The 24,842-nt window shown below is 42.9% G+C and overlaps 1 protein-coding gene across 2 annotated transcripts in view; it reads right to left on the bottom strand.

The window, feature by feature from the left end:
• The window catches only part of AK4 (adenylate kinase 4), an 86,010-nt gene that overhangs the window by 31,954 nt on the left and 29,214 nt on the right, over positions 1 to 24,842 (bottom strand). For both annotated transcript variants that reach the window (XM_023210188.1, XM_023210178.1), the window contains one exon: positions 9,898 to 10,017. In XM_023210188.1, coding sequence (XP_023065956.1) covers positions 9,898 to 10,017 — 120 coding nt within the window. The remainder of the gene's footprint in view (positions 1 to 9,897; positions 10,018 to 24,842) is intronic.

The following is a 24,842-nucleotide window of genomic DNA, read 5'->3' on the forward strand; positions in this document are numbered from 1 at the left end:
TAAGTATAAGGCAGATATTCTAAAATCCAAAAAATCTGAAATCCAAAATACTTCTCGTCCCAAGCATTTTGGATAAGAGATAGTCAAGCTTTATAATCAAACATAGGTCTTGGGTTTTACAATTCCTTCTTCTAACATGATAAAAATTGTCAAACCTGTTTTACAACACAAACTTAATGACACAGCATTCTAGGGAACACTGTTACAGTTATCTGGTTACTTTTTTTTTTTTTTTTTTTTCTGAGATGGAGTCGCCTAGGCTGCTGCACTGTCGCCTGGGCTAAAGTACAGTAGCATGATCTCGACTCACTGCAACTTCTGCCTCCCGGGTTCAAGCGATTCTCCTGCCTTAGCCTCCCAAGTAGCTGGGACTACGGGCAGTGCCACCACACCCAGCAAATTTTTGTATGTTTAGTAGAGACGGGGTTTCACCATGTTGGCCAAGCTGGTCTCGAGCTCCTGACCTTGTGATTCACCCACCTCAGCCTCCCAAAGTGCTGGGATTACAGGCGTGGGTCACCGCACCCAGCCCAAAAATAATTGTTTATGCAAACCAAACTCCAAATAACTGCTGATCCTTCATGCAAACCAAACACACAATAAAGAAATGCCTTGATCAAACTCTACGTTCAAAGTCCAGGGGGAAAAATGCCAACAAAGAAAATAACATTCATCTAAGGGTCACTGTCCAAATTCTTTTCATTTTTATTCTTTTTGAGGTGGAATCTTGCTCTGTGGCCCAGGCTGGAGTGCAGTGGTGTGATCTCAGCTCACTGCAGCCTTGACCTCCCCAGGCTGAGGTGATCCTCCCACCTCAGCCTCTGACTAGCTGTGAGTATAGATAGGCATGCACCACCATGCCCAGGTAATTATTCTATATTTTTGTAGAGAGGGGCTTTCATCGTGTTGCCCAGGCTGGTCTCAAACTCCTGGGCTCAAGTGATCCTCCTGCCTCTGTCTCCCAAACTGCTGGGATTATAAGCATGAGCCACCACACCCAACTGTCTCCTCAAATCAGAATTTTGGATGATGGAAAAAAAAAAAAAAACTGTCAGGCGTATTTACATTGTCTTGGGTCAGGATAGAGTTTCCAGAAACGTAGCACTAAGACTAATCTAAACACCCATCTTTTTTCACGCAATCATTTTGACCAAAAATGCCACTCCTTACTTGCAAAAATCATTCCACTTACCTCTTGGAACACCTCACCTGTACCATGTGTTACTGAATATATGTCTCTGAACCCTCCTATGTCAGGAGCTCCTTGACAAGCTTAGTCTACCTCTATTCCCTCTTTTCCACACATTCTTCTTCACTGTCACCAGCCCAGTGCAAAGTTAGTTATACCTGTATTTTGTTCACTTTAGAAATATCCAGGACCTATTAGATATAATAATGCTTACTGAATGAACAGAGCTATAATGAGAGGGGCAAGTCATGGGTATGTCAAGGACAATCCTGGTGAGGAACCAAATATTTTAATTGTGCGATCCACGTTTGACAGGCATAGATGGCCACGGCACCCTAGTAGAGTTCCACAAATTTTACAACTGTTCTTCATTCTTTAGAAACCACCAGAATTGCTTTAAGCTTTCCATTCAAGATACCAGAATACACATCACTGCCTTAGTAACAACCTGAGATAGAAGAGTTATGTGGCTATGATTTTTCAGGGCTAAATATTTAAAGATAAATGACTAAGACAAACTACTGCCCTCCTACCCGTGAACACACACATGCAGGAAGAAAAAGTTGATTTTTTTTATTATTAAAGCAGAATTCTTCAGTGACCTTCTAAACAAATCTATTATACATTTTATTTTTGAAACATACCCTAGATTCACAAGGGCAACAGAAAAAAAACTACCCGTGGCATTTCCTAAAAGATGTGATTCAGAAGAAACTGTTGGCTTTTTTCTACAGACATATGTTGCCCAGTGGGATGTGACACTCCTCAGAGGTCTGAATCAGAAGGAAAAATGTGGAGAGGATAAGGTCAAAGCTGTTATGTACTAGCCTCGTATGGTAAAACACATTCGCAAAATCAGGGCAAAATACTCTGGCTCTAGCATCTACAGTTTAGTTTCTGAACATACACCTACACCAAGGGCTCTGAGTGAGTGCATAGCCAGGAATATCTCAAGTCTGAAATCATTTAGCTCTAAGGGAAAACAGACACACACACACAAACACCGCACACGTTCAAACTACTCTGACTTATGTTAAAAACAGAATTACCTTCAGAAAACACTTGTTAGTGTTCAACATTGCTCAGAATGAAACAAACAAACCAGGGTTCAAATACAACCATGGATCAAATGATGACTCTTGCGCTAAAGGTTATCATTATTACCAATGAAAAGGATTAAATTACATTTAATTTACAATTCCAAAATTTAAGGCTGTTTTTCTACAAAACCAAATTTTGAAATACCGATTTAAAATATTTTGATAGCTACCCCTAAAATAATATGGCAGATAATTCTGCTACATCTTGGTACATAAATATAAATTAGGACTGATCTGGGGAAACTTCTAGATTGCTATTTTAAGGCACAGGTAAGCAGGCAAGTTTCAAAATGAAAAAAAAAAAAAAAGTTACTAATACATCTCGCTCTACGGCTGTACCTCACTGCTGGCCTGATGTGGTTTGGCTGTGTCTTCACCCAAGTCTCATCTTGAGCTGTAGCTCCCACAATTCCCACGTGTCATGGGATCAACCTGGTAGAAGGTAACTTAATTATGGGGGCAGGTCTTTTCCATGCTGTTGCATGATAGTGAGTAAGTTTCATGAGATCTGTTTTAAAAACGGGAGTTTCCCTGCCAAGCTTGCTCTCTTTGCCTGCTGCCATCCATGTATGATGTGATTTGCTCCTCCTTGCCTTCTGCATTGATTGTGAGGCCTCCCAAGCCACATGGAACTGTAAGTCCATTAAACCCTTTTTCTTGTATAAATTACCCAGTCTGGGGTATGTCTTTATCAGCAATGTGAAAACGGACTAATAGATGACCCTTTTTTTTAAAAGTGAAAAATTAGCTGTGTGCGGTGGCTCACGCCTGTAATCCCAGCACTTTGGGAAGCCGAGGCGGGCGGATCACTTGAGGCCAATAGTTCAAGACAAGCCTGGCCAACATGGTGCAACCCCATCTCTACTAAAAACACAAAAAATTAGCCAGGAATGGTGGTGTGCACCTGTAATCCCAGCTACTGAGGAGGCTGAGGAAGGAGAATTGCTTGAACCCAGGAGGCAGAGATTGCAGTGAACCACGATACGCCACTGCACTCCAGCCTGGGTGACAGAAAGAGACTCCATCCCAAAAAGACAAAACAAAACAAGAATATTTCTTACCCAACTGGAAAGCACAGTGAAGGGAAGGTAGTGCTGAATGTTTCTTTTTTAGCAAGAGCAAAGCTGACCAAACCACAGAGCACTCACCCTCCCTCCTCTCCCCAAATCCCCACTTGGGGTTCCCTTGGCTTGGATCCACTCTACTCATTTCCACCCACCATTTGCAGGATGCCTCTCTACAGCCATATGGACCAAGATGATGAGTCATCTGTCATCAGAATGCCTTTCTCGACCTTTCCACATTCAATCACCTTTAGCGCGCTCAACAGGCACATCCTCCGCAGAGCATGTGCCTGTGTAACATAAGGAGTCTAAAGCTGAACATAGGAACCAGGCATCCCTCGCACTCCACACCTTGCCAAATGGATTTATTCCAGAGCTTTAAAGAAAAATCGCAACTGAAAAAGTGACCAGATGGGTTTTCAAGGAGAGAAATACTAACCAAATCACTTGGGAGGCTGACGTACTTTACTAAAACAGGCCTATGATGTCAAAGAACTTCAGTTATTCAACCCTGAGAGGAAGTCATGGCAAAAACAAGCACTGAAAAGATACAGAAAACATTCCATAACTGAAACTGACTTTTATTCTGCCTGGCTAAATACTTTTAGAGCTATTTTTGAAGTGGATACTTCAATTAGTCACCCCCACCCAAAAAACTTCAGGACCTGTACACTAGTCACAACAAATAATGACAAACACTCATATAGCACTTATATAGGGCAAGCACTCTTCTAAGCACTTTACATATATTTGCTCACTTTGCCCCTCTTTGCTAATTTGTGTTCCATGAGCAACCAGAGGCCCAAGGTCACACAGGCTGCCAGAAAGTGGCAGAGTGGGGATTCAAGTCAGGCGGTCTGACAGCACCAGGGTCCATGCTCTCAATTATTACACTAACTCTCTTTCCAGGGGAGTTTAACACAGACGATCCTTTTTAAACACAGAACAGATTTTTAAGTTCCCTAAAACTACACAAATTCATTTTGCAAGGTGAGAAGACTTACAATTTAAAAATTTAAACTAGGGAAATTACTGTTAGGTGGTGGCAAAGTCAAAGTTTATCAGTCATGATAAATATCTACACAAAAAGCATTGGGGGGTGCTACAGTTTGAATGTTCACTCCAAAACTCATGTTGAAATTTAATTGCCAATTTAAAGGTATTGGGAGGTGGGGCCTTTAAGAGATTATCAAGTCATGAGAGCTCTGCCCTCATGAATGAATTAACGGGTTGGTTATCACAGGAGTGGGCTCCTGATAAAAGCATAAGTTTAACCCCTTATTCCCTCTCTTATGTGAGCCTTCTTATCATGTGTTGCCTTCCAACAACACAGCAAGAAGACTCTCAACAGTTGTGAGCACCATGGTCTTAGTCTTCCCTGCCTCTAGAACTGTGAGAAATAAATTTCTTTTCTTCATAGTACCCAACCTGAAGTATTCTGTTATAGCAGCACAAAACAGACTAAGACAAAAAATAGATACCAAGGAGTGGGGTTGCTTCCATAACAAATATCTAAAAATGTGGCCACAGCTTTGGAACTAGGTAATGGGTAGAGGGTGGAAGAATTTGGAGGAAGCGTCTAGTAACACCCTAGATTGCCATGAATGATGCATCAAGGGCAATTCTGGCAAGAGCTCAAAAGAAGAGGGGAGCTGTAGGGAAGGTCTGAATCTTCTTAGAAATTACTCAATGGGCCAGGCACGGTGGCTCACACCTGTAATCCCAGCACTTTGGGAGGCCGAGGCGGGCAGATCACCTGAGGTCAGGAGTTCAAGACCAGCCTGGCCAACATGGCAAAACCCTGTTTCTACTAAAAATACAAAACTTAGTTGGGCGTAGTGGCGCATGTCTGTAGTCCCAGCTACTCGGGAGGCTGAGGCAAGAGAATTGCTTGAACCTGGGAGGTGGAGGTTGCAGTGAGCTGAGATCATGCCATGGCACACTGGCCTGGGCGACAGACTTCATCTCTCAAAAAAAAAAAAAAAAATTACTCAAGTGGTCATGACCAGAATATTGGTGGCAGCAATTGGACAGTAAAGGCCATTCTGATGAGGTCTCAGACAGAACCAGAAAAGAAGGTATTAGAAACTGGAGGCCGGGCGCGGTGGCTCAAGCCTGTAATCCCAGCACTTTGGGAGGCCAAGACGGGTAGATCACGAGGTCAGGAGATCGAGACCATCCTGGCTAACACGGTGAAACCCCGTCTCTACTAAAAATACAAAAACTAGCTGGGCGAGGTGGCAGGCGCCTGTAGTCTCAGGTACTCGGGAGGCTGAGGCAGGAGAATGGCGTAAACCCGGGAGGCGGAGCTTGCAGTGAGCTGAGATCCGGCCACTGCACTCCAGTCCGGGCGACAGAGCAAGACTCCGCCTCAGAAAAAAAAAAAGAAACTGGAGTAAAGGTTATTCTTGTTATACAGTTGCAAAGACCTTGGCAAATTTTGTCCATGCCCTAGGGATTTATGGAGTGCAAAACTTAAGAGCAATGAACGAGGATATGTGGTGGAAGAAATATCTAAGCAGTAAAGTTATCAAGCTGCTGTGTGGTTACTTTTAATTGCATAAAATGAGATGTGAGAGCAAAGAGACGATCAAATACAGTTGACCACTGAACCATACAGGTTTGAACTCTGAGGGCACACTTGATACGAACATTTTCTTTTCTTTCGAAACAGGGTCTCACACTCTGTCATCCAGGCTGGAGTGCAGTGGTGTGATCATGCCTCACTGCTACCTCAACCTCTCAGGCTAAAGTGATTCTCCTACCTCAGCTCCCAAGTAGCTGGGATTATAGGCACATGCCACCACACACGGCTAATTTTTGTAGAGATGAGGTTTTGCAATGTTGCCCAGGCTGGTCTCCTGGGCTCAAGTGATCTGCCTGCCTCAGCTTCCCCAAAGTGTTGGAATTACAGGTGTGAGCCACAACATCTGGCCAAGGATTTTTTCAATAAATACAGTCAGGCCTCCATATCACTGGGTTCCACATTTGCAATCAAATGCAATACAGTATTTGTAGTATGCAAAACCCTTGCACATGGAGGACTGCCTTTTCATACCCATGGGTTCCACAGGGCCAACCATGGAGCTTAAGTATATGTGGATTTTGGTTTGAGGGAGTGGTCCTGGAACCAATCTCTTCCCACACCCCTTACCCTCAGCAGATACTGAGGGACAACCATATAGTTAAAAGAGAAGCAAAACAGAAGAATTTGGAAAATTCTCGGCATGGCCATGTTCAGAGTGGAAAAGCATGTTCAAGAGGGAATATTAAGTGTGTGGTCAAACCTATTGCTAAAGAGATTAGCATGGCTAGAAGAAAGCCAGGTGCTATCAATCAGGACAATAGAAGAAAGACCTAAAAGGCATTTCAGAGATCTTCCAGACTGCCCCTCCCATCACAGACCCAGAGCTCTAGGAGGGTAGAATGTTTCAGGAGATGGATAGCATTCCTTGGCCTCCTTAGCCATAATTCAAACAGCTTCAGCATGGCTCGAACTGCTCGGAAAGGGATAAGCCTTGGTGGCATCTCACAAAATGCAAGACCTACAGGGCATGGCTTCCTCTACCTAGATTTCAAAGAATGCCAGGCACTCTTTGAATGCAGAGCCATTGCAGACAGCCCCCATTAGGACAATGCCCAGTGGAACTGTGAGGTCAAGGCTGCCACAGAGTCCTCACTAGGGCAATGTCTAGTGGAGCCATGGCAGTGGGCCACTGTCAACACCCCAGAACTGTAAATCCACCAGTATGCAACTCCAACCCATGAGAGCTGCTGAGTGGACTGAGCCCAGCAAAGCCACAGCGGGTGGGGTTTCTGAGGCCCTGGGAGCCCAACTCCCATCCCAGTGTGCCCAGGAGGCAGAATATGGAGTCAACGGAAATTATTCCCCATCTTTAAGACTTAATGTCTCCCCTGCTGGATTTTGGACTTATCAGGGACCACCTGCCCCTTCTTGCCTATTTCTTCCTTTGGAATGGGAATGTCCATCACACACCTTCCTACCATAGCAATTAAATGACTTGCTTTGATTGCACAGGCTCACAGCTGAAGGGAATCTGTCTCAGAATTAATTGTACTTTATAAGTCTCACCTATGTCTGATTCAGCTTGCACTTTTGAGTTGATGCTAGACCAAGACTTTGGGGACTAATGGGATAGAATGAATATATTTTGTATATGAGGAGGACATGAGTTGTTTTTGGTGGGGAGGTGGGTAGGGGCAGAATGCTAAGGTTTAAATGTCCCCTCCAAAACTCAGGTTGAAATGTAATTGGCAATGTAATAGGCCGGGCGCAGTGGCTCATGCCTGTAATCCCAGCACTTTGGGAGGCCGAGGCAGGCGGATCACAAGGTCAGGAGATCGAGACCACGGTGAAACCCCGTCTCTACTAAAAATACAAAAAAAATTAGCCAGGCACGGTGGTGGGTGCCTATAGTCCCAGCTACTCAGGAGGCTAAGGCAGGAGAATGGCGTGAACCCAGGAGGTGAAGCTTGCAGTGAGCCAAGATTGCACCACTGCACTCCACACTCCAGCCTGGGGGATAGAGCGAGACTCCGTCTCACAAAAAAAAAAAAAAAAAAAAAAAAAAAAATTTAATTGGCAATGTAATGTTATGGGAAATGGAGCCTTTACGAGGTAATTAGGTCATAATGGCTCTGCCCTCATGAATGAGTTAATGCTCTTATCACAGAAGTGGGTTCTAGATAAAACAATGGGCTCCTAATAAAAGGATAAGTTCAGCTCCCATTCCCTCTCAGAGGCATGCACTTCTTCCCCATTTGATGCCTTCTGACATGGGATGATGCAGCAAGAAGGCCCTCATCAGATGCTGACACCATGCTCTTGGACTTTCCAGCCTCTAGAACCATGAGCAATAAATTTCTTTTCTTTACAAATTGCCCAGCCCAAAGTACTTTGTTGTAGCAGCAGAAAACAGACTAAGAAAAGGGCTAACTTTTGTGAGTTAAAAGTAGAGTCGGCCGGGCGCGGTGGCTCAAGCCTGTAATCCCAGCACTTTGGGAGGCCGAGACGGGCGGATCACGAGGTCCGGAGATCGAGACCATCCTGGCTAACACAGTGAAACCCCGTCTCTACTAAAAAAAAATACAAAAAACTAGCTGGGCGAGGTGGCGGGCACCTGTAGTCCCAGCTACTCGGGAGGCTGAGGCAGGAGAATGGCGTAAACCCGGGAGGCGGAGCTTGCAGTGAGCTGAGATCCGGCCACTGCACTCCAGCCTGGGCAACAGAGCCAGACTCCATCTCAAAAAAAAAAAAAAAAAAAAGTAGAGTCTAGAGAAATTAACATGCCTAGGTAAGTGTAGAGAGGGTCTTTCTTAGATGAAAGCTAAGAAACTCAAAAAGTCTGGAAGGCAATAAAAGGAAACCCTGGGGCTGTAGTACCTAACATCAGCCACAGCTCCTATCAATTCTTTCTCCTCAACCCACTCTCTTATAAATGGTGCCTCCCTTCCACCCCACTGCTATTATTGCTTAAACTCAGGCCTTTGACATCCCTTTAGTGCAGTTATTCCAATGATCTTTGGTTTGTAGTCACAACTCTCCTCCATGCCCCAGCACCTAATCTCTCCTGTGCTGCTAACAGAATAGTCTTTCTGAGACAAATATGATCATATTACAGCCCTACTTAACAACTCTTCAGTGCTCCCTAAAGCCAACAAAATCCAGTTCCACCATCTTTATGCAAAATCAAAGGCTATCTACCCCAGGATTTCCTCTGCCAACCTCTGCTTGCTGGCTCAGAAAAAATACTAAGACAACTCATTCCCCTTTCACCCTGTTCACATTGTCCCTCTGCTGAAAAAAAACTACCTTCCCTATCCCCACTCTTCTACCTGAGGACCATCTATCTATTCATCACTTTCCATACAGTTGTTCCAACCCCTCCTTCCACCAACAGAATAATTTTCTTCTTTGTGTCCTCAGAATACCACATATATAATGATTCTTTTAGTGTCAGTAACAGTGTCTTCCTATTTACCAATAATGCTAAAATAAACCTCCTTGCATCTTTAGGCAGAAATCCAGAATGGAACTGCTGGATCAGAAAGTATATATAATGCTAACTGCTCTACAAAGGTTGCTCATTTGATACTTTCAACAATATTTGTTTCCTACACACTCAATAAAGGATTTTCCAATGTTCTATCTCTGTTAATATCTGACAGGTGAAAAATAGTAACTCATAATTGTATTTTGTGTGTCTTATGGGGAATGAAAGAACCTCTGTTTGAAGAGGAGTTATACTCAGGATGACTTATGGAAACAAAAGGGCTGAAGCAATAACAGAAATTTAGTGAAAGTTTGCTTCAAGTCAGTGGTTCTCATGATAGTGATCTGGAGAGAGAAGAAATAAAAGGCTTCACCACAAAGGTTCCTATCATGTTGCCAAACTGCAATATTAAGTAACGGACAGAAAGTTTAGAAAATAAGGCATTTTCTGTTCAGTAAGAAGTTAAGAGAGCGTGCAAGACCTTAACTGACTATTCCCAGAAATTCGGTTTACCCACAGTTTCAACTCACCATCAAGGAGCCAGTGCTGGCCACGCCTGTTCTCCAACTCGGACATCATTAGGCATGTGATCACATGGTCTGGAACCAAAAGACTTCTCTCTATATACTGCTTTGCCATCTCACCAACTTCTATTAAAAAGACAACAAAAAAAGAGGTTTCCAAAAAAACTTCCCAAACACAAAGCTTACCAACTCTTTTCTGACAGTTTTGCCTTCTCTCCATCCTTCCTGATATGGGAGGTAATTTCTAGGTAGTTGTAGGTATGTTTTAAGTTTTTAAAACATTCACGTCAATAAGGTGGGACTGTTGCTTATTTAACACATTTATCTCCCAAAAAAGTATAAAAGCAGCTCTTTGAGATACCACAGCCCCACCCCGCCGCAGAAAAAAAGGAAGAAAGAGTGACCAGGTGTGGTTGCTCCTGCCTATAATTCCGATACTTTGGGAGGATGAGGTGGGAGGATCACTTGAGCCCAGGAGTTTGCACTTGCAGTGAGCTCACGCTCACTGACTGCACTACTGCATGCCAGCCTGGGCAACAAGAAAAAAGCAAAACAAAAAAGAAAGAAAGAAAGAAAAATACACAATTTGGGCAAGAAAAAAATAAAACTAGAAAATAAAGTCAAGAAACAGGATGGTACATAAAAAGGCTGATAGAGAAAAGCCCTGGATACTTCCTAGAGGTAGGCCACAAATTGGGCACTGAGCCTCTCAACAGTTTATCGTAACAAGGAACGTGATCAACTACACAATGTACATAAGACTAAAGGAAGATGAGAAGCACAACCATTCCTTACAGAGACCAAAGGAAAAAAGTTCCAGTGGTCTAGCAAGAATGCCACATAATACAAACAACAGCAGCTTTACTTCTTTTCATCAACCTCAATATAAGCAGATAGCACCTTGCCGACACAGTTGTAAAAGCAACTCAGTGTTATTAGTGGAATGCCAAGTTCATAAAAGGATGTGAAGTTTTAAGAAAATGACATAAATACTTTCAGGGGAAAATTGCTTCTATCTTCATTTAAAATATTAATTTCTTACATGTAGAAATTGTGGTTAGGTTCAGCAGAACAAACTATCAGTTTAAATCTGTACATTTCTAAGAACTAAATTTGTGTTTTATTGTTTTTTGTTGTTTGATTTTTTTAACTACAAATGAAATCCTCTGCTCTCTGGGGAACTGATAATAAATGCTTAAGAATCACATTCCCGGCTGGGCGCAGTGGCTCACTCACACCTGTAATCCCAACACTTTGGGGGGCCAAGGCAGGCAGATCACCTGAAGTCTGGAGTTTGAGACCAGCCTGACCAACATGGAGAATCCCTGTCTCTACTAAAAATACAAAATTAGCCGGGTGTGGTGGTACATGCCTGTAATCCCAGCTACTCGGGAGGCTGAGGCAGGAGAATCACTTGAACCCGGGAGGTGGAGGTTGCGGTAAGCCGAGATCGCGCCATTATACTCCAGCCTGGGCAACAACTCCATCTCAAAAAAAAAAAAAAAGAGAGAGAGAGAGAGAATCACATTCTCAACAGACCAATTCAGTTTTTTTTAAAACACAAAGAGCCAGCTGTGGTGGCTCATGCCTGTAATCCCAGCACTTTGGGAGGTCAAGGCAGGCGGATCACCTGAGGTCAGGAGTTTGAGACCAGCCTGGCCAACATGGTGAAACCCCATCTCTACTAAAAATACAAAAATTAGCCAAGTGTGGTAGTGGGTGCCTGTAATCCCAGCTACTTGGGAGGCTGACACAGGAGAGTCGCTTGATCCAGTAGGCAGAAGTTTCAGTGAGCCAAGATTGCACCACTGCACTGGGTGACAGAGCAAGACTCCATCTCAAAAAAAAACAAAAAACAAAAAACAAAAAAAATTAGTTGGGTGTGGTGGCAGGCACCTGTAATCCCAGCTACTAGGGAGGCTGAGGCAGGAGAATCACTTGAACCTGGGAGACGGAGGCTGCAGTGAGCCGAGGTCGTGCCACTGCACTTCAGCCCTGGTGACAGCGAGACTCCATCTCAAAAAAAATAGGTTAAGTAGGCCAGGCATGGTGGCTCACACCTGTAATCCCAGCACTTTGGGAGGCCAAGGCGGGCAGATCATGAGGTCAGGAGATCGAGACCATCCTGGCTAACACAGTGAAACCCTGTCTCTACTAAAAATATAAAAAATTAGCCATGCGTGGTGGCGGGCGCCTGTAGTCCCAGCTACTCGGGAGGCTGAGGCAGGAGAATGGCATGAACCCAGGAGGCAGAGCTTGCAGTGAGCCGAGATTGCACCACTGCACTCCAACCTGGGCAACAGAGCAAGACTCCATCTCAAAAAAATAAAATAAAATAAAAATAAGTAAAAATAAAAACACAAAGCAGAATTATATTACTAGAAAAAGGCTCAAGAACAATTTGACCCCAATTTTTTTTTTTTTTTTTTTTTTTTTTTTTTTTCTTTCTCTACTAAAAATATAAAAAATTAGCCATGCGTGGTGGCGGGCGCCTGTAGTCCCAGCTACTCGGGAGGCTGAGGCAGGAGAATGGCATGAACCCAGGAGGCAGAGCTTGCAGTGAGCCGAGATTGCACCACTGCACTCCAACCTGGGCAACAGAGCAAGACTCCATCTCAAAAAAATAAAATAAAATAAAAATAAGTAAAAATAAAAACACAAAGCAGAATTATATTACTAGAAAAAGGCTCAAGAATCATTTGACCCCAAAAGAGTTTTTTTTTTTTGTTTTTTGTTTTTTGCTTTAGAGTCTCACCCAGGCTGGAGTGCAATGGCACAATCTCTGCTCACCGCAACCTCTGCCTCCCGGGTTCAAGTGATTCTCCTGCCCCAGCCTCCCAAGTAGCTGGGATTACAGGTGTGCACCACCACACCCCACTAATTTCTGTATTTTTAGTAGAGACAGGGTTTCACCATGTTGGCCAGGCTGGTCACCAATTCCTGACCTCAAGTGATCCGCCCACCTCTGCCTCCCAGAGTGCTGGGATTACAGACATGAGCCACCATGCCTGGCCTCCCCACTTTCACCTTTAATTTAGGTAGAGCCCTTGCCTCCCCAGACTGAGTCCAACCCCAACTTAAGCACTGAAAGATGGGCTGTGAAGAGCTCCATACCTCTTGAGTACTACCACTAGACAAGAAGCTCAAAACACAGGCCCAGTTGATGCAGACTCCCTAACATGCTGCAAGAGGCGGAACAAGAAAGACAGTCCCATTGGTGAATGTGACTCAACATGAATGTGAGCAAGCCACATTCATTCGACAAGTATTATATTTATTGACCGCACAGCCCATAACAGGTCATATTCTGGAGATGTAGCAGTGAATAAATAAAAGTTCCAGCTTAGAGATATTTAAACAGTATTACTTGAAGAGCGACAACCACCACCATTACTTGAGTGCACACTATGTCCTAGGCACTGGGCTTTAAGTGCTTTATGTTATTTCATTTCATTTAATCTTCATAAGATCCTTACCTTCAAATAGAAGGTAATCCCAGCATTTTTTATGACAGCTTTATTGTGATAATTCACACACTATAACATCTGCCATTTTTGTATCTAGGACTCAGCAGCTTTCAGTATATTCTCTGTGCTGGGCAACCATCACCACTCCCTAATTTCAGAACACTTCCATTACTTCAGAAAGAAACCCTGCCCCATTAGCAGTCACTCCTTCTTCTCATCTCCCTCCGGCCCCCGACAACTACTAATCTTTCTGGTCTCTGTAGATTTGCCTACCCTGGACACTTCTTATAAATGGAATCATAGTTTTCTATGACTGTTTTCTTTCACTTAGCATAATGTTTTCCATGTACCACATATCCATATTTCACTCCTTTTTATGGCTAAATAACATTTCATTGTATGGTTATACCCATTTTATTCATACATATAATGGATATTTGGGTTGTTTCTACTTTTTGGCTATTATGAATAACGCTGCAGTGAACGTTCATATACATCGTGTGTGTATATGTTTTCAGTTCTCTTGGGTAACACCTGGGTGGTATCTATGTTCTATGTCTAAACAGTCACTATCAGAAAAGATGCATGGAGTAACTGGCAACTTGGGTGCTGTCCCACTCTGCAATAGTCACGCCAGGCCCAGAGCCCCATTCTTAGTCTCATCCACCAAACTTTAAGGTAGATAAACAATAAATATACATCTTCCAAGGTGAAAGACCAAAATGTGTATTTTGCATTGTTTTCTAGAACTCCAGATCTAATTACATATTGAGGTATTTGTTCATTCACTTTCTGCCCCCTCTACTAGAAATTACCAGCTCAATGAAGGAAAAGTTAAAATAGTTTGTTCAATGCCACATCCTCAGTGCTTAAAATATAGTCTGGCATATATTAGATGCCCCATAAAAATGTGTTGCATGGGCCAGGCTGATGGCTCATGCCTGTGAACCCAGTGCTTTGGGAGGCCAAGGGGGCGCAGATCACTTGCGGCTAGGAGTTTGAGACCAGCCTGGGCAACACAGTTGCCCAACTAAAAATACAAAACATTAGCTGGGTATGGTGATGCATGCCTGTAATCTCAGCTACTTGGGAGGCTAAGGCACAAGAATAGTTTGAACCCAAGAGGCAGAGGTTGCAGTGAGCTGAGACTGCACCACTGTACTACAGCCTGGGCGACAGAGTGAGACTCTGTCTCAAACAATTAAATTAAAATTTAAAAATTAAAAAAATAAGTTGCATGAATGAACACCTGAAGATAAGAGAATTTTCTTTTACCTTGCAAAAATCAATCTGATCATCTTGGAGAGTTATTATAGAATCATTTTCCCAAAATCAAACATGGCCCAACCTCACCAGATAGCAACTTTTAGAAAAGAGGTATAATACAAGCAAAGTGTGATCATGACTAGTTAAGATGATTATATTAGGCCAGGCACAGTAGCTCATACCTGTAATCCCAGCACTTTGGGAGGCCGAGGTGGGCGGATTACCTGAGGTCAGGAGTTTGAGACCAGCCTGACCAACATGGAGAAACCCTGTCTCTACTAAAAATATAAAAATCCACCAGCCACAATGGCGTATGCCTGTCTGTAATCCCAGCTACTCGGGAGGCTGAGGCAGAAAAGGTTGAGTCCAAGAGGCGAAGGTTACAGTGAGCCAAGATCACACCAGCCTGGGTGACAGAGCAAGACTCCATCTCAAAAAAAAAAAAAGATGGTCATATTAGGTTTCACAGCCCGGTCTCATTTCTTCAGCGTTTCAAAACATGAATAGGAATAGAAGTGAACTAGTTTGGGTAGCGGAAATGAGAAGAAGGAAACAGCAACAGCAGATGTTACAGAGGTGTGGGGCCATTTGCTACACCTGGAAGAACGTCTTCAAGCACTAACAGTCAAAGAAAAGCGCACCACTAAGAGATGGTGCTGGATGGGCAGGATACAGAGTGTGAACTTTGAGGAATTTTAAGTAGGTAGTTTTAGAAATGCTATTCCTAGAGCCAAGACCAGCTACTGAAATTGTAGGGCCTAGTATGAATTGAAAATGTTCCTCTTGTTGGAAAATGAAGAATTTCAAGGTGACAACAGCAGAGCACTAAACTAAGCGCAGGGCCTTACGTGTCTACACAGGTCGCAGGCCCATGGCAATGTGACATTTGGATGTAAGTGGCATGGTAGAAGAAAAGGGGCTGCAATAATAATCCAAGCACAAGATGAAGGCCTGAACTAAATAAAGCAGAAGCAGTGGAGGAAGACTTTTATGTGCCCCTTGAGAGAGAACCTTGAGTTAATCCAACACAAGCAGTACGACCCCAAGTTTAAAATAACTCTGTGGAAGACTTCCAAAGGCATCTTACTCCAATTTACTAATTGAAAGATCTAAGTGCAGCATACTTTTGCAGCCATTCCTGCCAGCTTTGGCTCTTCTCTGAAGCAGGGCAAACAACATGTCCTCTAACCTGAGAGAAGATCAAACTTGTCCCACATATCTCAATCTCCACCATGAAAACCCAGAAAGATCCCCAGACAAAGCAAAATGACCTTAACATATCTGCATCTGAATGAAGACCTCAGGACAACAGCAAACTGCAATAAAACATCCTGTCAGAAGACTGAGGCCCATTTCGGAAAAATGGACCTTCATCTGCCCTTGTCAGTTTGTTTGGAAGAGAAAGTAGCATCATTAAATGCAGATGATAGCATGCATGGACATACCTGTTCTAATTTCTGAAGCAGTATTCCAAAGAAGGGCTGTAGACACACATACATGGTCCCACACAGCTTCTGAATCCTGAGTGTGTTCACAAACACACACATCACACACACAAGTAATTCAGAAAGCACTAGAAAGGTTTCAAATAAATGTAATAAATACAGGGTGTCCCAAATAGAATACTATCTTTGCCTTTTTCTTAAGTTTCACAACACAACCAACAAATAAATCCATCATGTGTTTATGAGATTAAACAAAACACCACTGATTAAGGTGACAAATAAAAGAATTTTTTCAGAAAGGGAAAGATGAAGTGTCAGATTACAAACATTATATATAACAAAATTATGTGTTCATATAGAGAGAAAGATAGATGGATGGTATCATCCACAATGTGTAGTAGAAGAAAATCAATGTTCTACCTATCTTACAACAATATAAATTTTGTGGCAATTCATCTTAAAAACCTATTCCATCCAATCACTACTAAATTCAAATAGATATAATCTTGGTAACCTTGAGAAATATACATTTTCAATTTCTAACTAGATCAGATAATATGCAAATTTTCATAATTTAAGACTATCTATTAAACTGTGCATCTTAAGATAATACTGCATTTAAAATTATACGATAACACAAAACTTAAGACTATCTATTAAGTTGGTCATCTCTCCAAAATTCATGCTTCCAGGATATGGAAAGACATTTTGTTAGCCTCAATTCCTACACATTAAAACTGTCCACATTTACATCAACAGACTGAAATAAATCACTGCATTCAGGGCAGCACATATGCCAAAACACTGTCAACTGCTGAAGGAGTAGGATGTTGGACTTAAATTCTGCATCATCTTAAGGCTGGTTAAAAAGAAAATACCTCTAAGTTGAAGAGCCAATAAGGAGATGACATTTAGAAAAACCATGAGAACACACACACACACACATACACACACACGTGCGTGCGCACACACACGCAGATATTTATATAGCACAAAATCACACACACACACAGATATTTATATAGCACAAAATCCACTCTATAGCAACCCTAAATACTCAGGACAGTCAGCACAAACACGGCACGGACTGAATGACTCTCAAAAAGAAAGACATATTGGCGGGGCACAGTGGCTCACGCCTGTAATCCCAGCACCTTGGAAGGCCAAGGTTGGGTGGGTTGCCTGAGCTCAGGAGTTCATGACCAGACTGGCCAACATGGCAAAACCTCCAAAAATACAAAAAATTAGCTGGGCGTGATGGTGTGCACCGGCAGTCCCAGTTACTCTGGAGGCTGAGGCATGAGAATCGCTGGAACCCAGGACGTGAAGATGAGGCATGAGAATCGCTGGAACCCAGGACGTGAAGATAACGCCACTTCACTCTAGCTTGGGCAACAAAGCAAGACTCTGACTCAAAACAAAACAAAACAAAGGAAAGAAAAAAATAAATAAAGATCCAAAATAGAAAAGGCTGATTTTGGGCCTGAAATGGGAAGGAAAAAAAAAAAAGGTACACTGTTCCCTCTGACAATATAGGGTATAGCTAGTTTTGTGGTTTGAATACCCTTTAAATCCACTAAATATTCATTCAGCTGATATTTATTAAGCATCTATGTGCCAGGCCCTATAACAATCTAGCATGAGGCCTGTTCCAGAGCTTAGAATCCCAAACACTGGGATTGGGTGCTAATCCACCAAAAGCTTTCAATAGCAAAAGTTTATGGAATTTTACTCTGTGTCAGGCAGAAAAATTAAACAGCCAGTAGTTATCACAATTAAGGTACAGAGGCTCTTACACTGCTAATAAAGTTCTACATAAATACATTATGTAACAGGAATTGGATATAGGTCAGAAGCTAAATGAAAGGGTTTAGTTAAACATTGAATCTGCCAGCCAATTCACCTTTCACTACTGAAGAGATTATCTCTAAAATACTAGTCCAGGGTTACAGAAAGTCAACCAGGTTACCTTAGTTTCTTGACACTGGAGACAAAAAGATTTATTTTAATAAAAGTGGTGATTAACACCTCAAAATAATTGACTTTAGTTAGGTAAAATCCATCAACTGGAACGAAAGCATCTCAGGATCAAATCTCAACTACTAATACTTTAAGCAAAGGCAAATGAGGTCTTTTTTTTTTTCTTTTTTTTCATCTGAATGTCTTATTTCTCTCTTTGTCATATGCTTTTTTCAATAAGTAACGCAGGCAAGGCCAGCAAAAGACAATGACAAGTGTGTTTTGTGACTCAGGAAAGGAAAAGTACATGCCAGAAGTCAGCCATGCAATGACCTGTGAGAGAGCTACTCCTGTTTCACCCCAAATCATCACCTCGATTCCAAAGCCACTCCGATTACTCAGAACCACAGCTGCAAACTCTCTGAACACACTACCTCTCCAACAAAAACTTTCTGCAAATCTATGCACCAGGTACCACACAAGGCACTAAAGATACAAACATCATACCCTTGAACTGAGTGTGGTAGCTCACACCAGTAATCCCAACACTTTAAGAGGCCAAGACGGAGGATCCATTGAGGCCAGGAATTCAAGACCAACCGGGTCAACATATTAATAGCAAGACCCCATTTCAATAAAAAATGTAAAATTAGCCAGGCATGGTGGCACACACCTGTAGTCCCAGCGACTCTGGAGACTCATGTGGGAGGATCACTTGAGCCCAGGAGTTCCAAGGTGCAGCAAGCTATGGCTGCGCCACCACACTCCAGCCTGGGCAACAGAGAGAGGCACTCCTGCCTCTAAAAAATAAAAAATTTACTGAGCAACTACTCTGTGCCAGGCTGTGGCACATTTTCCTAAGTGTCAGAGAAACCACAAAGGGAGGAGGCATCAGAAGTTATCTGTGATTGTCTTCAGATTGCTTGGCCAGATGACATCAAACAGATGATAACTTGGCCTATCAAAACAAAGTCAAGTTATAAGAATGGTTTCCTATCATTTACTGGCACAACCCAAAAATAAAAATAATAAAGGCTTAATTCTGGCCAGTCACGGTGGCTCACACTTGTAATCCCAGTGCTTTGGGAGGACGAGGCAGGCGGATCACTTGAGGTCAGGAATTCGAGACCAGCCTGGCCAACAATGGCGAATCCTCGTCTCTGCTAAAAACACAAAACTTAGCTGGGCATGGTGGCACATGCCTGTAGTCCCAGCTACTTGGGAGGCTAAGGCAGGAGAATCATTTGAACTCGGGAGGAGGAGGTAGCAGTGAGCTGAGATTGCGCCATTGCACTGCAGTCTGGGCGACAGAACAAGACTCTGTCTCAAAAAAAAAAAGGCTTAATTCTACAGCTTTTTGCCTTAGGAGCCTGCCAGTTTATGTAAAAGTCTAACACAGAATTATACAATATAATGTTGAGGGCTACACGCATATACAAAAGTATATGGTAAAGCAAGAGAATAATTACAAGATGCAGGATAGTGCTGGAGGAGAGAGATGGAGAAAGGAGCTATGGGGGCTTCAAGGGTACTGATACCATTCTGTTTCTTGGGCTGGGTGAGAGATACAAAATTGTTATCCTTTGTAGCACCCACATACCCACACATCTACATCATCTTTTTGTTCTGACTGTCTGTAAAGTGAAGGCAAACTAGATACACAAGACAGAGCTGAAGGAATGTTCACAAAACAGCAAATTCCCAAGATGCCTGGCTAAGTCACCAGAAAGAGATAATTACTCAGTGTTCTTTTCATTGTTCTACAGAAAATGCTGAGAGTGAAAGACCCCTGTAAAGGAGCTCAAGTCCCTTGTAAGACTGCTCTACCCTGAAGTATCAGACTGCGTCTATGGGACAGAACTAGGAGAAGGCTTGCTCACCCTGGTATCATCCCTTCACCAAAATATCACTAATAACGGCAGTGCACATGTGTGCGCGCACATGCACACACACATACATGCATCAAGGGGCCTGATCAAAGATGAACTATATAGCTTTGTGATTCTTCAAACTGCAAGTTCTTTATCTCCCCACTTGTAAGACTATTTTGGCAATAAAGTAGTTATTTGGGGAAAAAAAAATACAGTGAAGAAAAACTTCATTCTATAAATTATCCCTAATATCACTTTGATGAATCTCTTCCAATAAGAAAACAAGTTTTAAAAAATAAAAAACCTTGGTTAAAAAAATAGATGTCAAAGTCCTTTAGAGGCAGAAATTACAGCAGAAACTCTTAAATTTAAGGCATTTTGGCACTTAAGTGGCTCATTTCAGACATCCAGTATCCACCCTTCAATTGGTTTTTGTTCAAAGCTTGACTTTCTTTTCCTTCACACCAAAAATAGTTTTAAATCACTCCCTGACACTTGCTATGGGTAACTATGAAGAAAACACCTCAGCCTCCTGAGTAGCTGGGACCACAGGTCCATGCCATCATGCCCAGCTAATTTTTGTATTTTTAGTAGACATGGGGTTTCACCATGTTGCCCAGGCTGGTCTCGAACTCCTGACTTCAAGTGATCCTCCTGTCTCAGCCTCCCAAAGTGGTGGGATTACAGACATGAGCCCCAATTTTTGTATTTTTAGTAGACATGGGGTTTCACCATGTTGCCCAGGCTGGTCTCGAACCCCTGACTTCAAGTGATCCTCCTGCCACAGCCTCCCAAAGTGGTGGGATTACAGACATGAGCCCCAGCGCCAGGCCCAAAGAAAATTCTGAATCCAGTATAATTGGTCAAGTACATACTCTTCAGAGCCAGACTGCCTGAGTTCAAATCCTGGCACCACTACTTAAAGGCTATAAGACTTCTGTCACATATATTTTTGCCTCAGTCAAGTTTGTGCCTCAGTTTCTTCATCAATAAAATTGGAATAATATCACTTAGGGTTGTTTTGAAAGTTGTATGTGATTAACATAATATGTATAAAGGACTTGGAATGATGCTGCTTTGCAAATTTCATTCAAGAACATGGAGATCTAAGTATTTGTTTCTATGTGCCAAGGGTTGTTCTAGACCATTTCTTTTTTGTTTTTGTTTTGGAGACAGGGTCTCACTCTGTCACTGAGGCTGAAGTGCAGTGGTGTGATCACAGCTCACTGCAGCCTTCACCTCCCAGACTCAAGCAATTCTCCCGCCTCAGCCTCCAGAGTAGCTGAGACTACAGGCACATGCCACCACGCCTGGCTATTTTTTTTTTTTTTTTTTTTTTGTAGAGATGGGGTCTTATCATGTTGCCCAGGTTGGTCTCAAACGCTTGAGTTCAAGGGATCCTCCTGCCTGGGCCTCCCAAAGTGTTGGGATTACAGGCATGAGCCACCGCACCTGGCCGATTCTAGAAAGTTTATATACATGAATTCATCAAATGCTCACAAATATCTATGAAGTCTAGGGTATAATATTCCCTATTTCTTAGATGAGGAAACTGAAACAGAGAGATTAAGTAACTTACCCAAAGTAACTGAGTTAATATGTTATACAGCCTAGACTCAACTTCAAGCAAGTTGGCCCCAGTTCATTTTCTTAATCACTACACACTGCTTCTTCATGTTTGTGAGCATTTCCTTGAACAGAAACATTTTGCGTGTTAGCGTACATGCTGCTGAAACATGATGCTAGCACCTGTATAAAAGGGATAGGTTCTTACTAAAGAACTGAGCTGATGACTGTAAGGAAATACCTGGTTCTGCTCTGTATAACCACCACTTCCTTTAGGTACTGTATCTCTAACTAACTAAAAACTTAGTTTCTATGTGGCTGTTTCCTACCAAACTATCCTTTAATTCCATACCTCCTCACCAGTCAGCTTCCTTTCCTCTCTCCCAGACCTTCTCCCTCCCCTAGTCCATCCTAGACACAATTCCGAGAGACCTTCTGAAAACACAAGGTGGCACAAGTCACTACCTTGCTGACACCACAGTGTGTTCCTTGGTTTGTAGGATGGCCTGGATGATTACTCCTTAGGATAGCATTCAAAGTCTCTCTGATCTAACCAGAAACTACTTCTCAACCTTACCTCCCACTCTCATTTCCTTATCGTTCATCCTTTGACACCTTGTCTGTGCCAGGCACAGAGTCAAGTGCAACTGTGGTTCCTACCCTCCCACAATCTACAGACTCGTGGAGGAAAGACAGGACAGAACACAGAGGTGGACACTCCAATCTGACCTCAGGTCCGAAAGAAGCTTACCACACTGGAGTTGGGCTTCTGAAGGGCTAGCAAAAGTTGGCTGGAAGAAACACCCTTCAGTTTGTGTGTTCCTCTAAGAAGCTTTCCCTGATCATTTTTCTCCTATCTTACCTTGAGAGTTAATCCCCACTTCTGTAATCCACCAGCACATGGGCTAAAGCTAGTCCATTCAGTGTCTGTACTACAAGAGGTGTTCCCTGTGGGCAGAGGCAGCCCTATGGGCCCCCAGCTGAGTAAACACACTGTGAATATGCACACATTTCAAGATGCTCATTTCTCCAGGCAGACTCAGCCGTGTGCTGGGCAGAACCAGGGTTGGACTGCAGGCCCCGCACACCCCTTAGCCAGGTTCCCCCCGACAGGTCACGATTTGTACAATCATATGCAGTGGCCTTGTACCTTTACCTGACATTTCACTCCTCCAGTGGGACAGCCATTGTTTACAAATCCTCCAGAGCAGATTATAATCCCCTTGAGGCCAGAGACTATCTTAACAGTCATGCGAGAGCCACTCTACTTGAGATGAAGAATTATCATACCTTTAAACTCTTCCACCTTCCCATCCATAGGACCCTACAAATTATTAGATGAACTTCTCACTACACCCTTTACCGTATCTTACGTATTGTATCGTTCACCCCTGACAGTCACGGTCATGACTTTCAGGCAATTAAGACTCAGAAAAGCTTTCTCAACAAATGAAACATCATGTGCAGCAATATTTTCTTTAAATGCTATCGTATAGTCTGATTCTTTGGCAAGCCTTGAATAACTGAGGAAAAGTACTGAATTAAGCATTCTTTTACCTGATTAGACTACATAAGTGGACATTCGGTGCGTATTGCCCTTGGTGCTCACAACTATTGCTTCAGTTTACACAAGTTGGTGCAGAAAGATCATTACCACAGGTTGTGTTTGGATCCCAAGCCTAATCTCTTAACAAGGAAGGATCTGTTCCCACAAGTGGATGCTTGCTCCTCCTGAAGCTATCTGACATTCTTAAACACCCACAAAACGCATGAGTCAACTCTGAAAGATTTCTGAGATTAGGATTCCAAAGTATTCTCTGACAGAAGCAGCAGAAAGGTTAGCATTAAGGAAATGGTTTACCGGTTTTTAACATATAGGTACATGGAAGTCACCTCAAGGGAGGTTGTACAAGGCTTCACCAACAAAACCCAACTGCTTCTCTTTGAGCCATCTTTTCTGGGTGTCTGTGTGACACAGATAAACTTTACCCTAAAAGTGTCCTAATAAACCCCAAGCCAGTAAGGATTTCTAAGCTATTTCTTTTTTCTTTTTTTTTTTTTTTGAGACGGAGTCTCGCTCTGTCGCCCAGGCTGGAGTGCAGTGGCCGGATCTCAGCTCACTGCAAGCTCCGCCTCCCGGGTTTACGCCATTCTCCTGCCTCAGCCTCCCGAGTAGCTGGGACTACAGGTGCCCGCCACCTCGCCCGGCTAGATTTTTGTATTTTTTAGTAGAGACGGGGTTTCACCATGTTAGCCAGGATGGTCTCGATCTCCTGACCTCGTGATCCGCCCGTCTCGGCCTCCCAAAGTGCTGGGATTACAGGCTTGAGCCACCGCGCCCGGCCTTCTAAGCTATTTCTAAAGAAGGTAACAAAGACAGGTTTATAACTTATTTAATATAATTTTTAAAACATTGAAACTATAAAGACTATAATCCTACTCATTTTTGTTCCTTTGGACATTAGACTAGTATGCTGGTGGCATCAAGTCACCTATCACTGGTCTCTGAGGGAAAAGAGACCTCACATGGAATACATCTGTCTTCAATACCTTTCCTTTGCCATTTAGTCTGCAATATTTAGCTCACGATAGGGGCAATTATTGTTGGTCTTCAACCAAAGGAAGTTGAAGCCAACATTACTCAAATCTGTGATCTGCACAATCGATTATTACCTAAGTCAAAAGCAGATTAATAGTAAAATGAGGCCGGGCACGGTGGCTCACGCCTGTAATCCCAGCACTTTGGGAGGCCGAGGTGGGTGGATCACAAGGTCAGGAGATCGAGTCCCTCCTGGCTAACCCGGTGAAACCCAATCTCTACTAAAAATACAAAAAACTAGCCGGGCGAGGTGGCAGGCGCCTGTAGTCCCAGCTACTGGGGAGGCTGAGACAGGAGAATGGCGTGAACCCGGGAGGCAGAGCTTGCAGTGAGCTGAGATCCGGCCACTACACTCCAGCCTGGGTGACAGGGCGAGAATCCGTCTCAAAAAAAAAAAAAATAGTAAAATGAAAAATTATTTAACCTAGATTTGAGCTCAAAAGTACAAATGTGCATCTCTTAATCACTAATTGTGAGAAAAATAAAAGAATTTGTAATATGATTTATTTCCTGACATTTGCATTTTATCAAGGGACAATCCCTTTTTAAAAACATTGAAACACTGGAATGGCTTCACACCGAGGCAATGGCATATATGATACCAGGAACTACTACTGCCAGGGTGGGAATCAGGAGTCCCAGCTCTTTGTTCTGCTTTCAACTCACTGCCCACAGGACTTTGAACACAGCAATGTATTTCACTTACCATGGCCTCAAGTTTCCTCATCTGCAAGAAAGAGGTAGACCGTTGGACCTCTGCTGTCTCTGTGGTGGCACT

The sequence above is a fragment of the Piliocolobus tephrosceles genome, chromosome 1 (assembly GCF_002776525.5).
Source record: "Piliocolobus tephrosceles isolate RC106 chromosome 1, ASM277652v3, whole genome shotgun sequence".
Classification (NCBI taxonomy): domain Eukaryota; kingdom Metazoa; phylum Chordata; class Mammalia; order Primates; family Cercopithecidae; genus Piliocolobus; species Piliocolobus tephrosceles.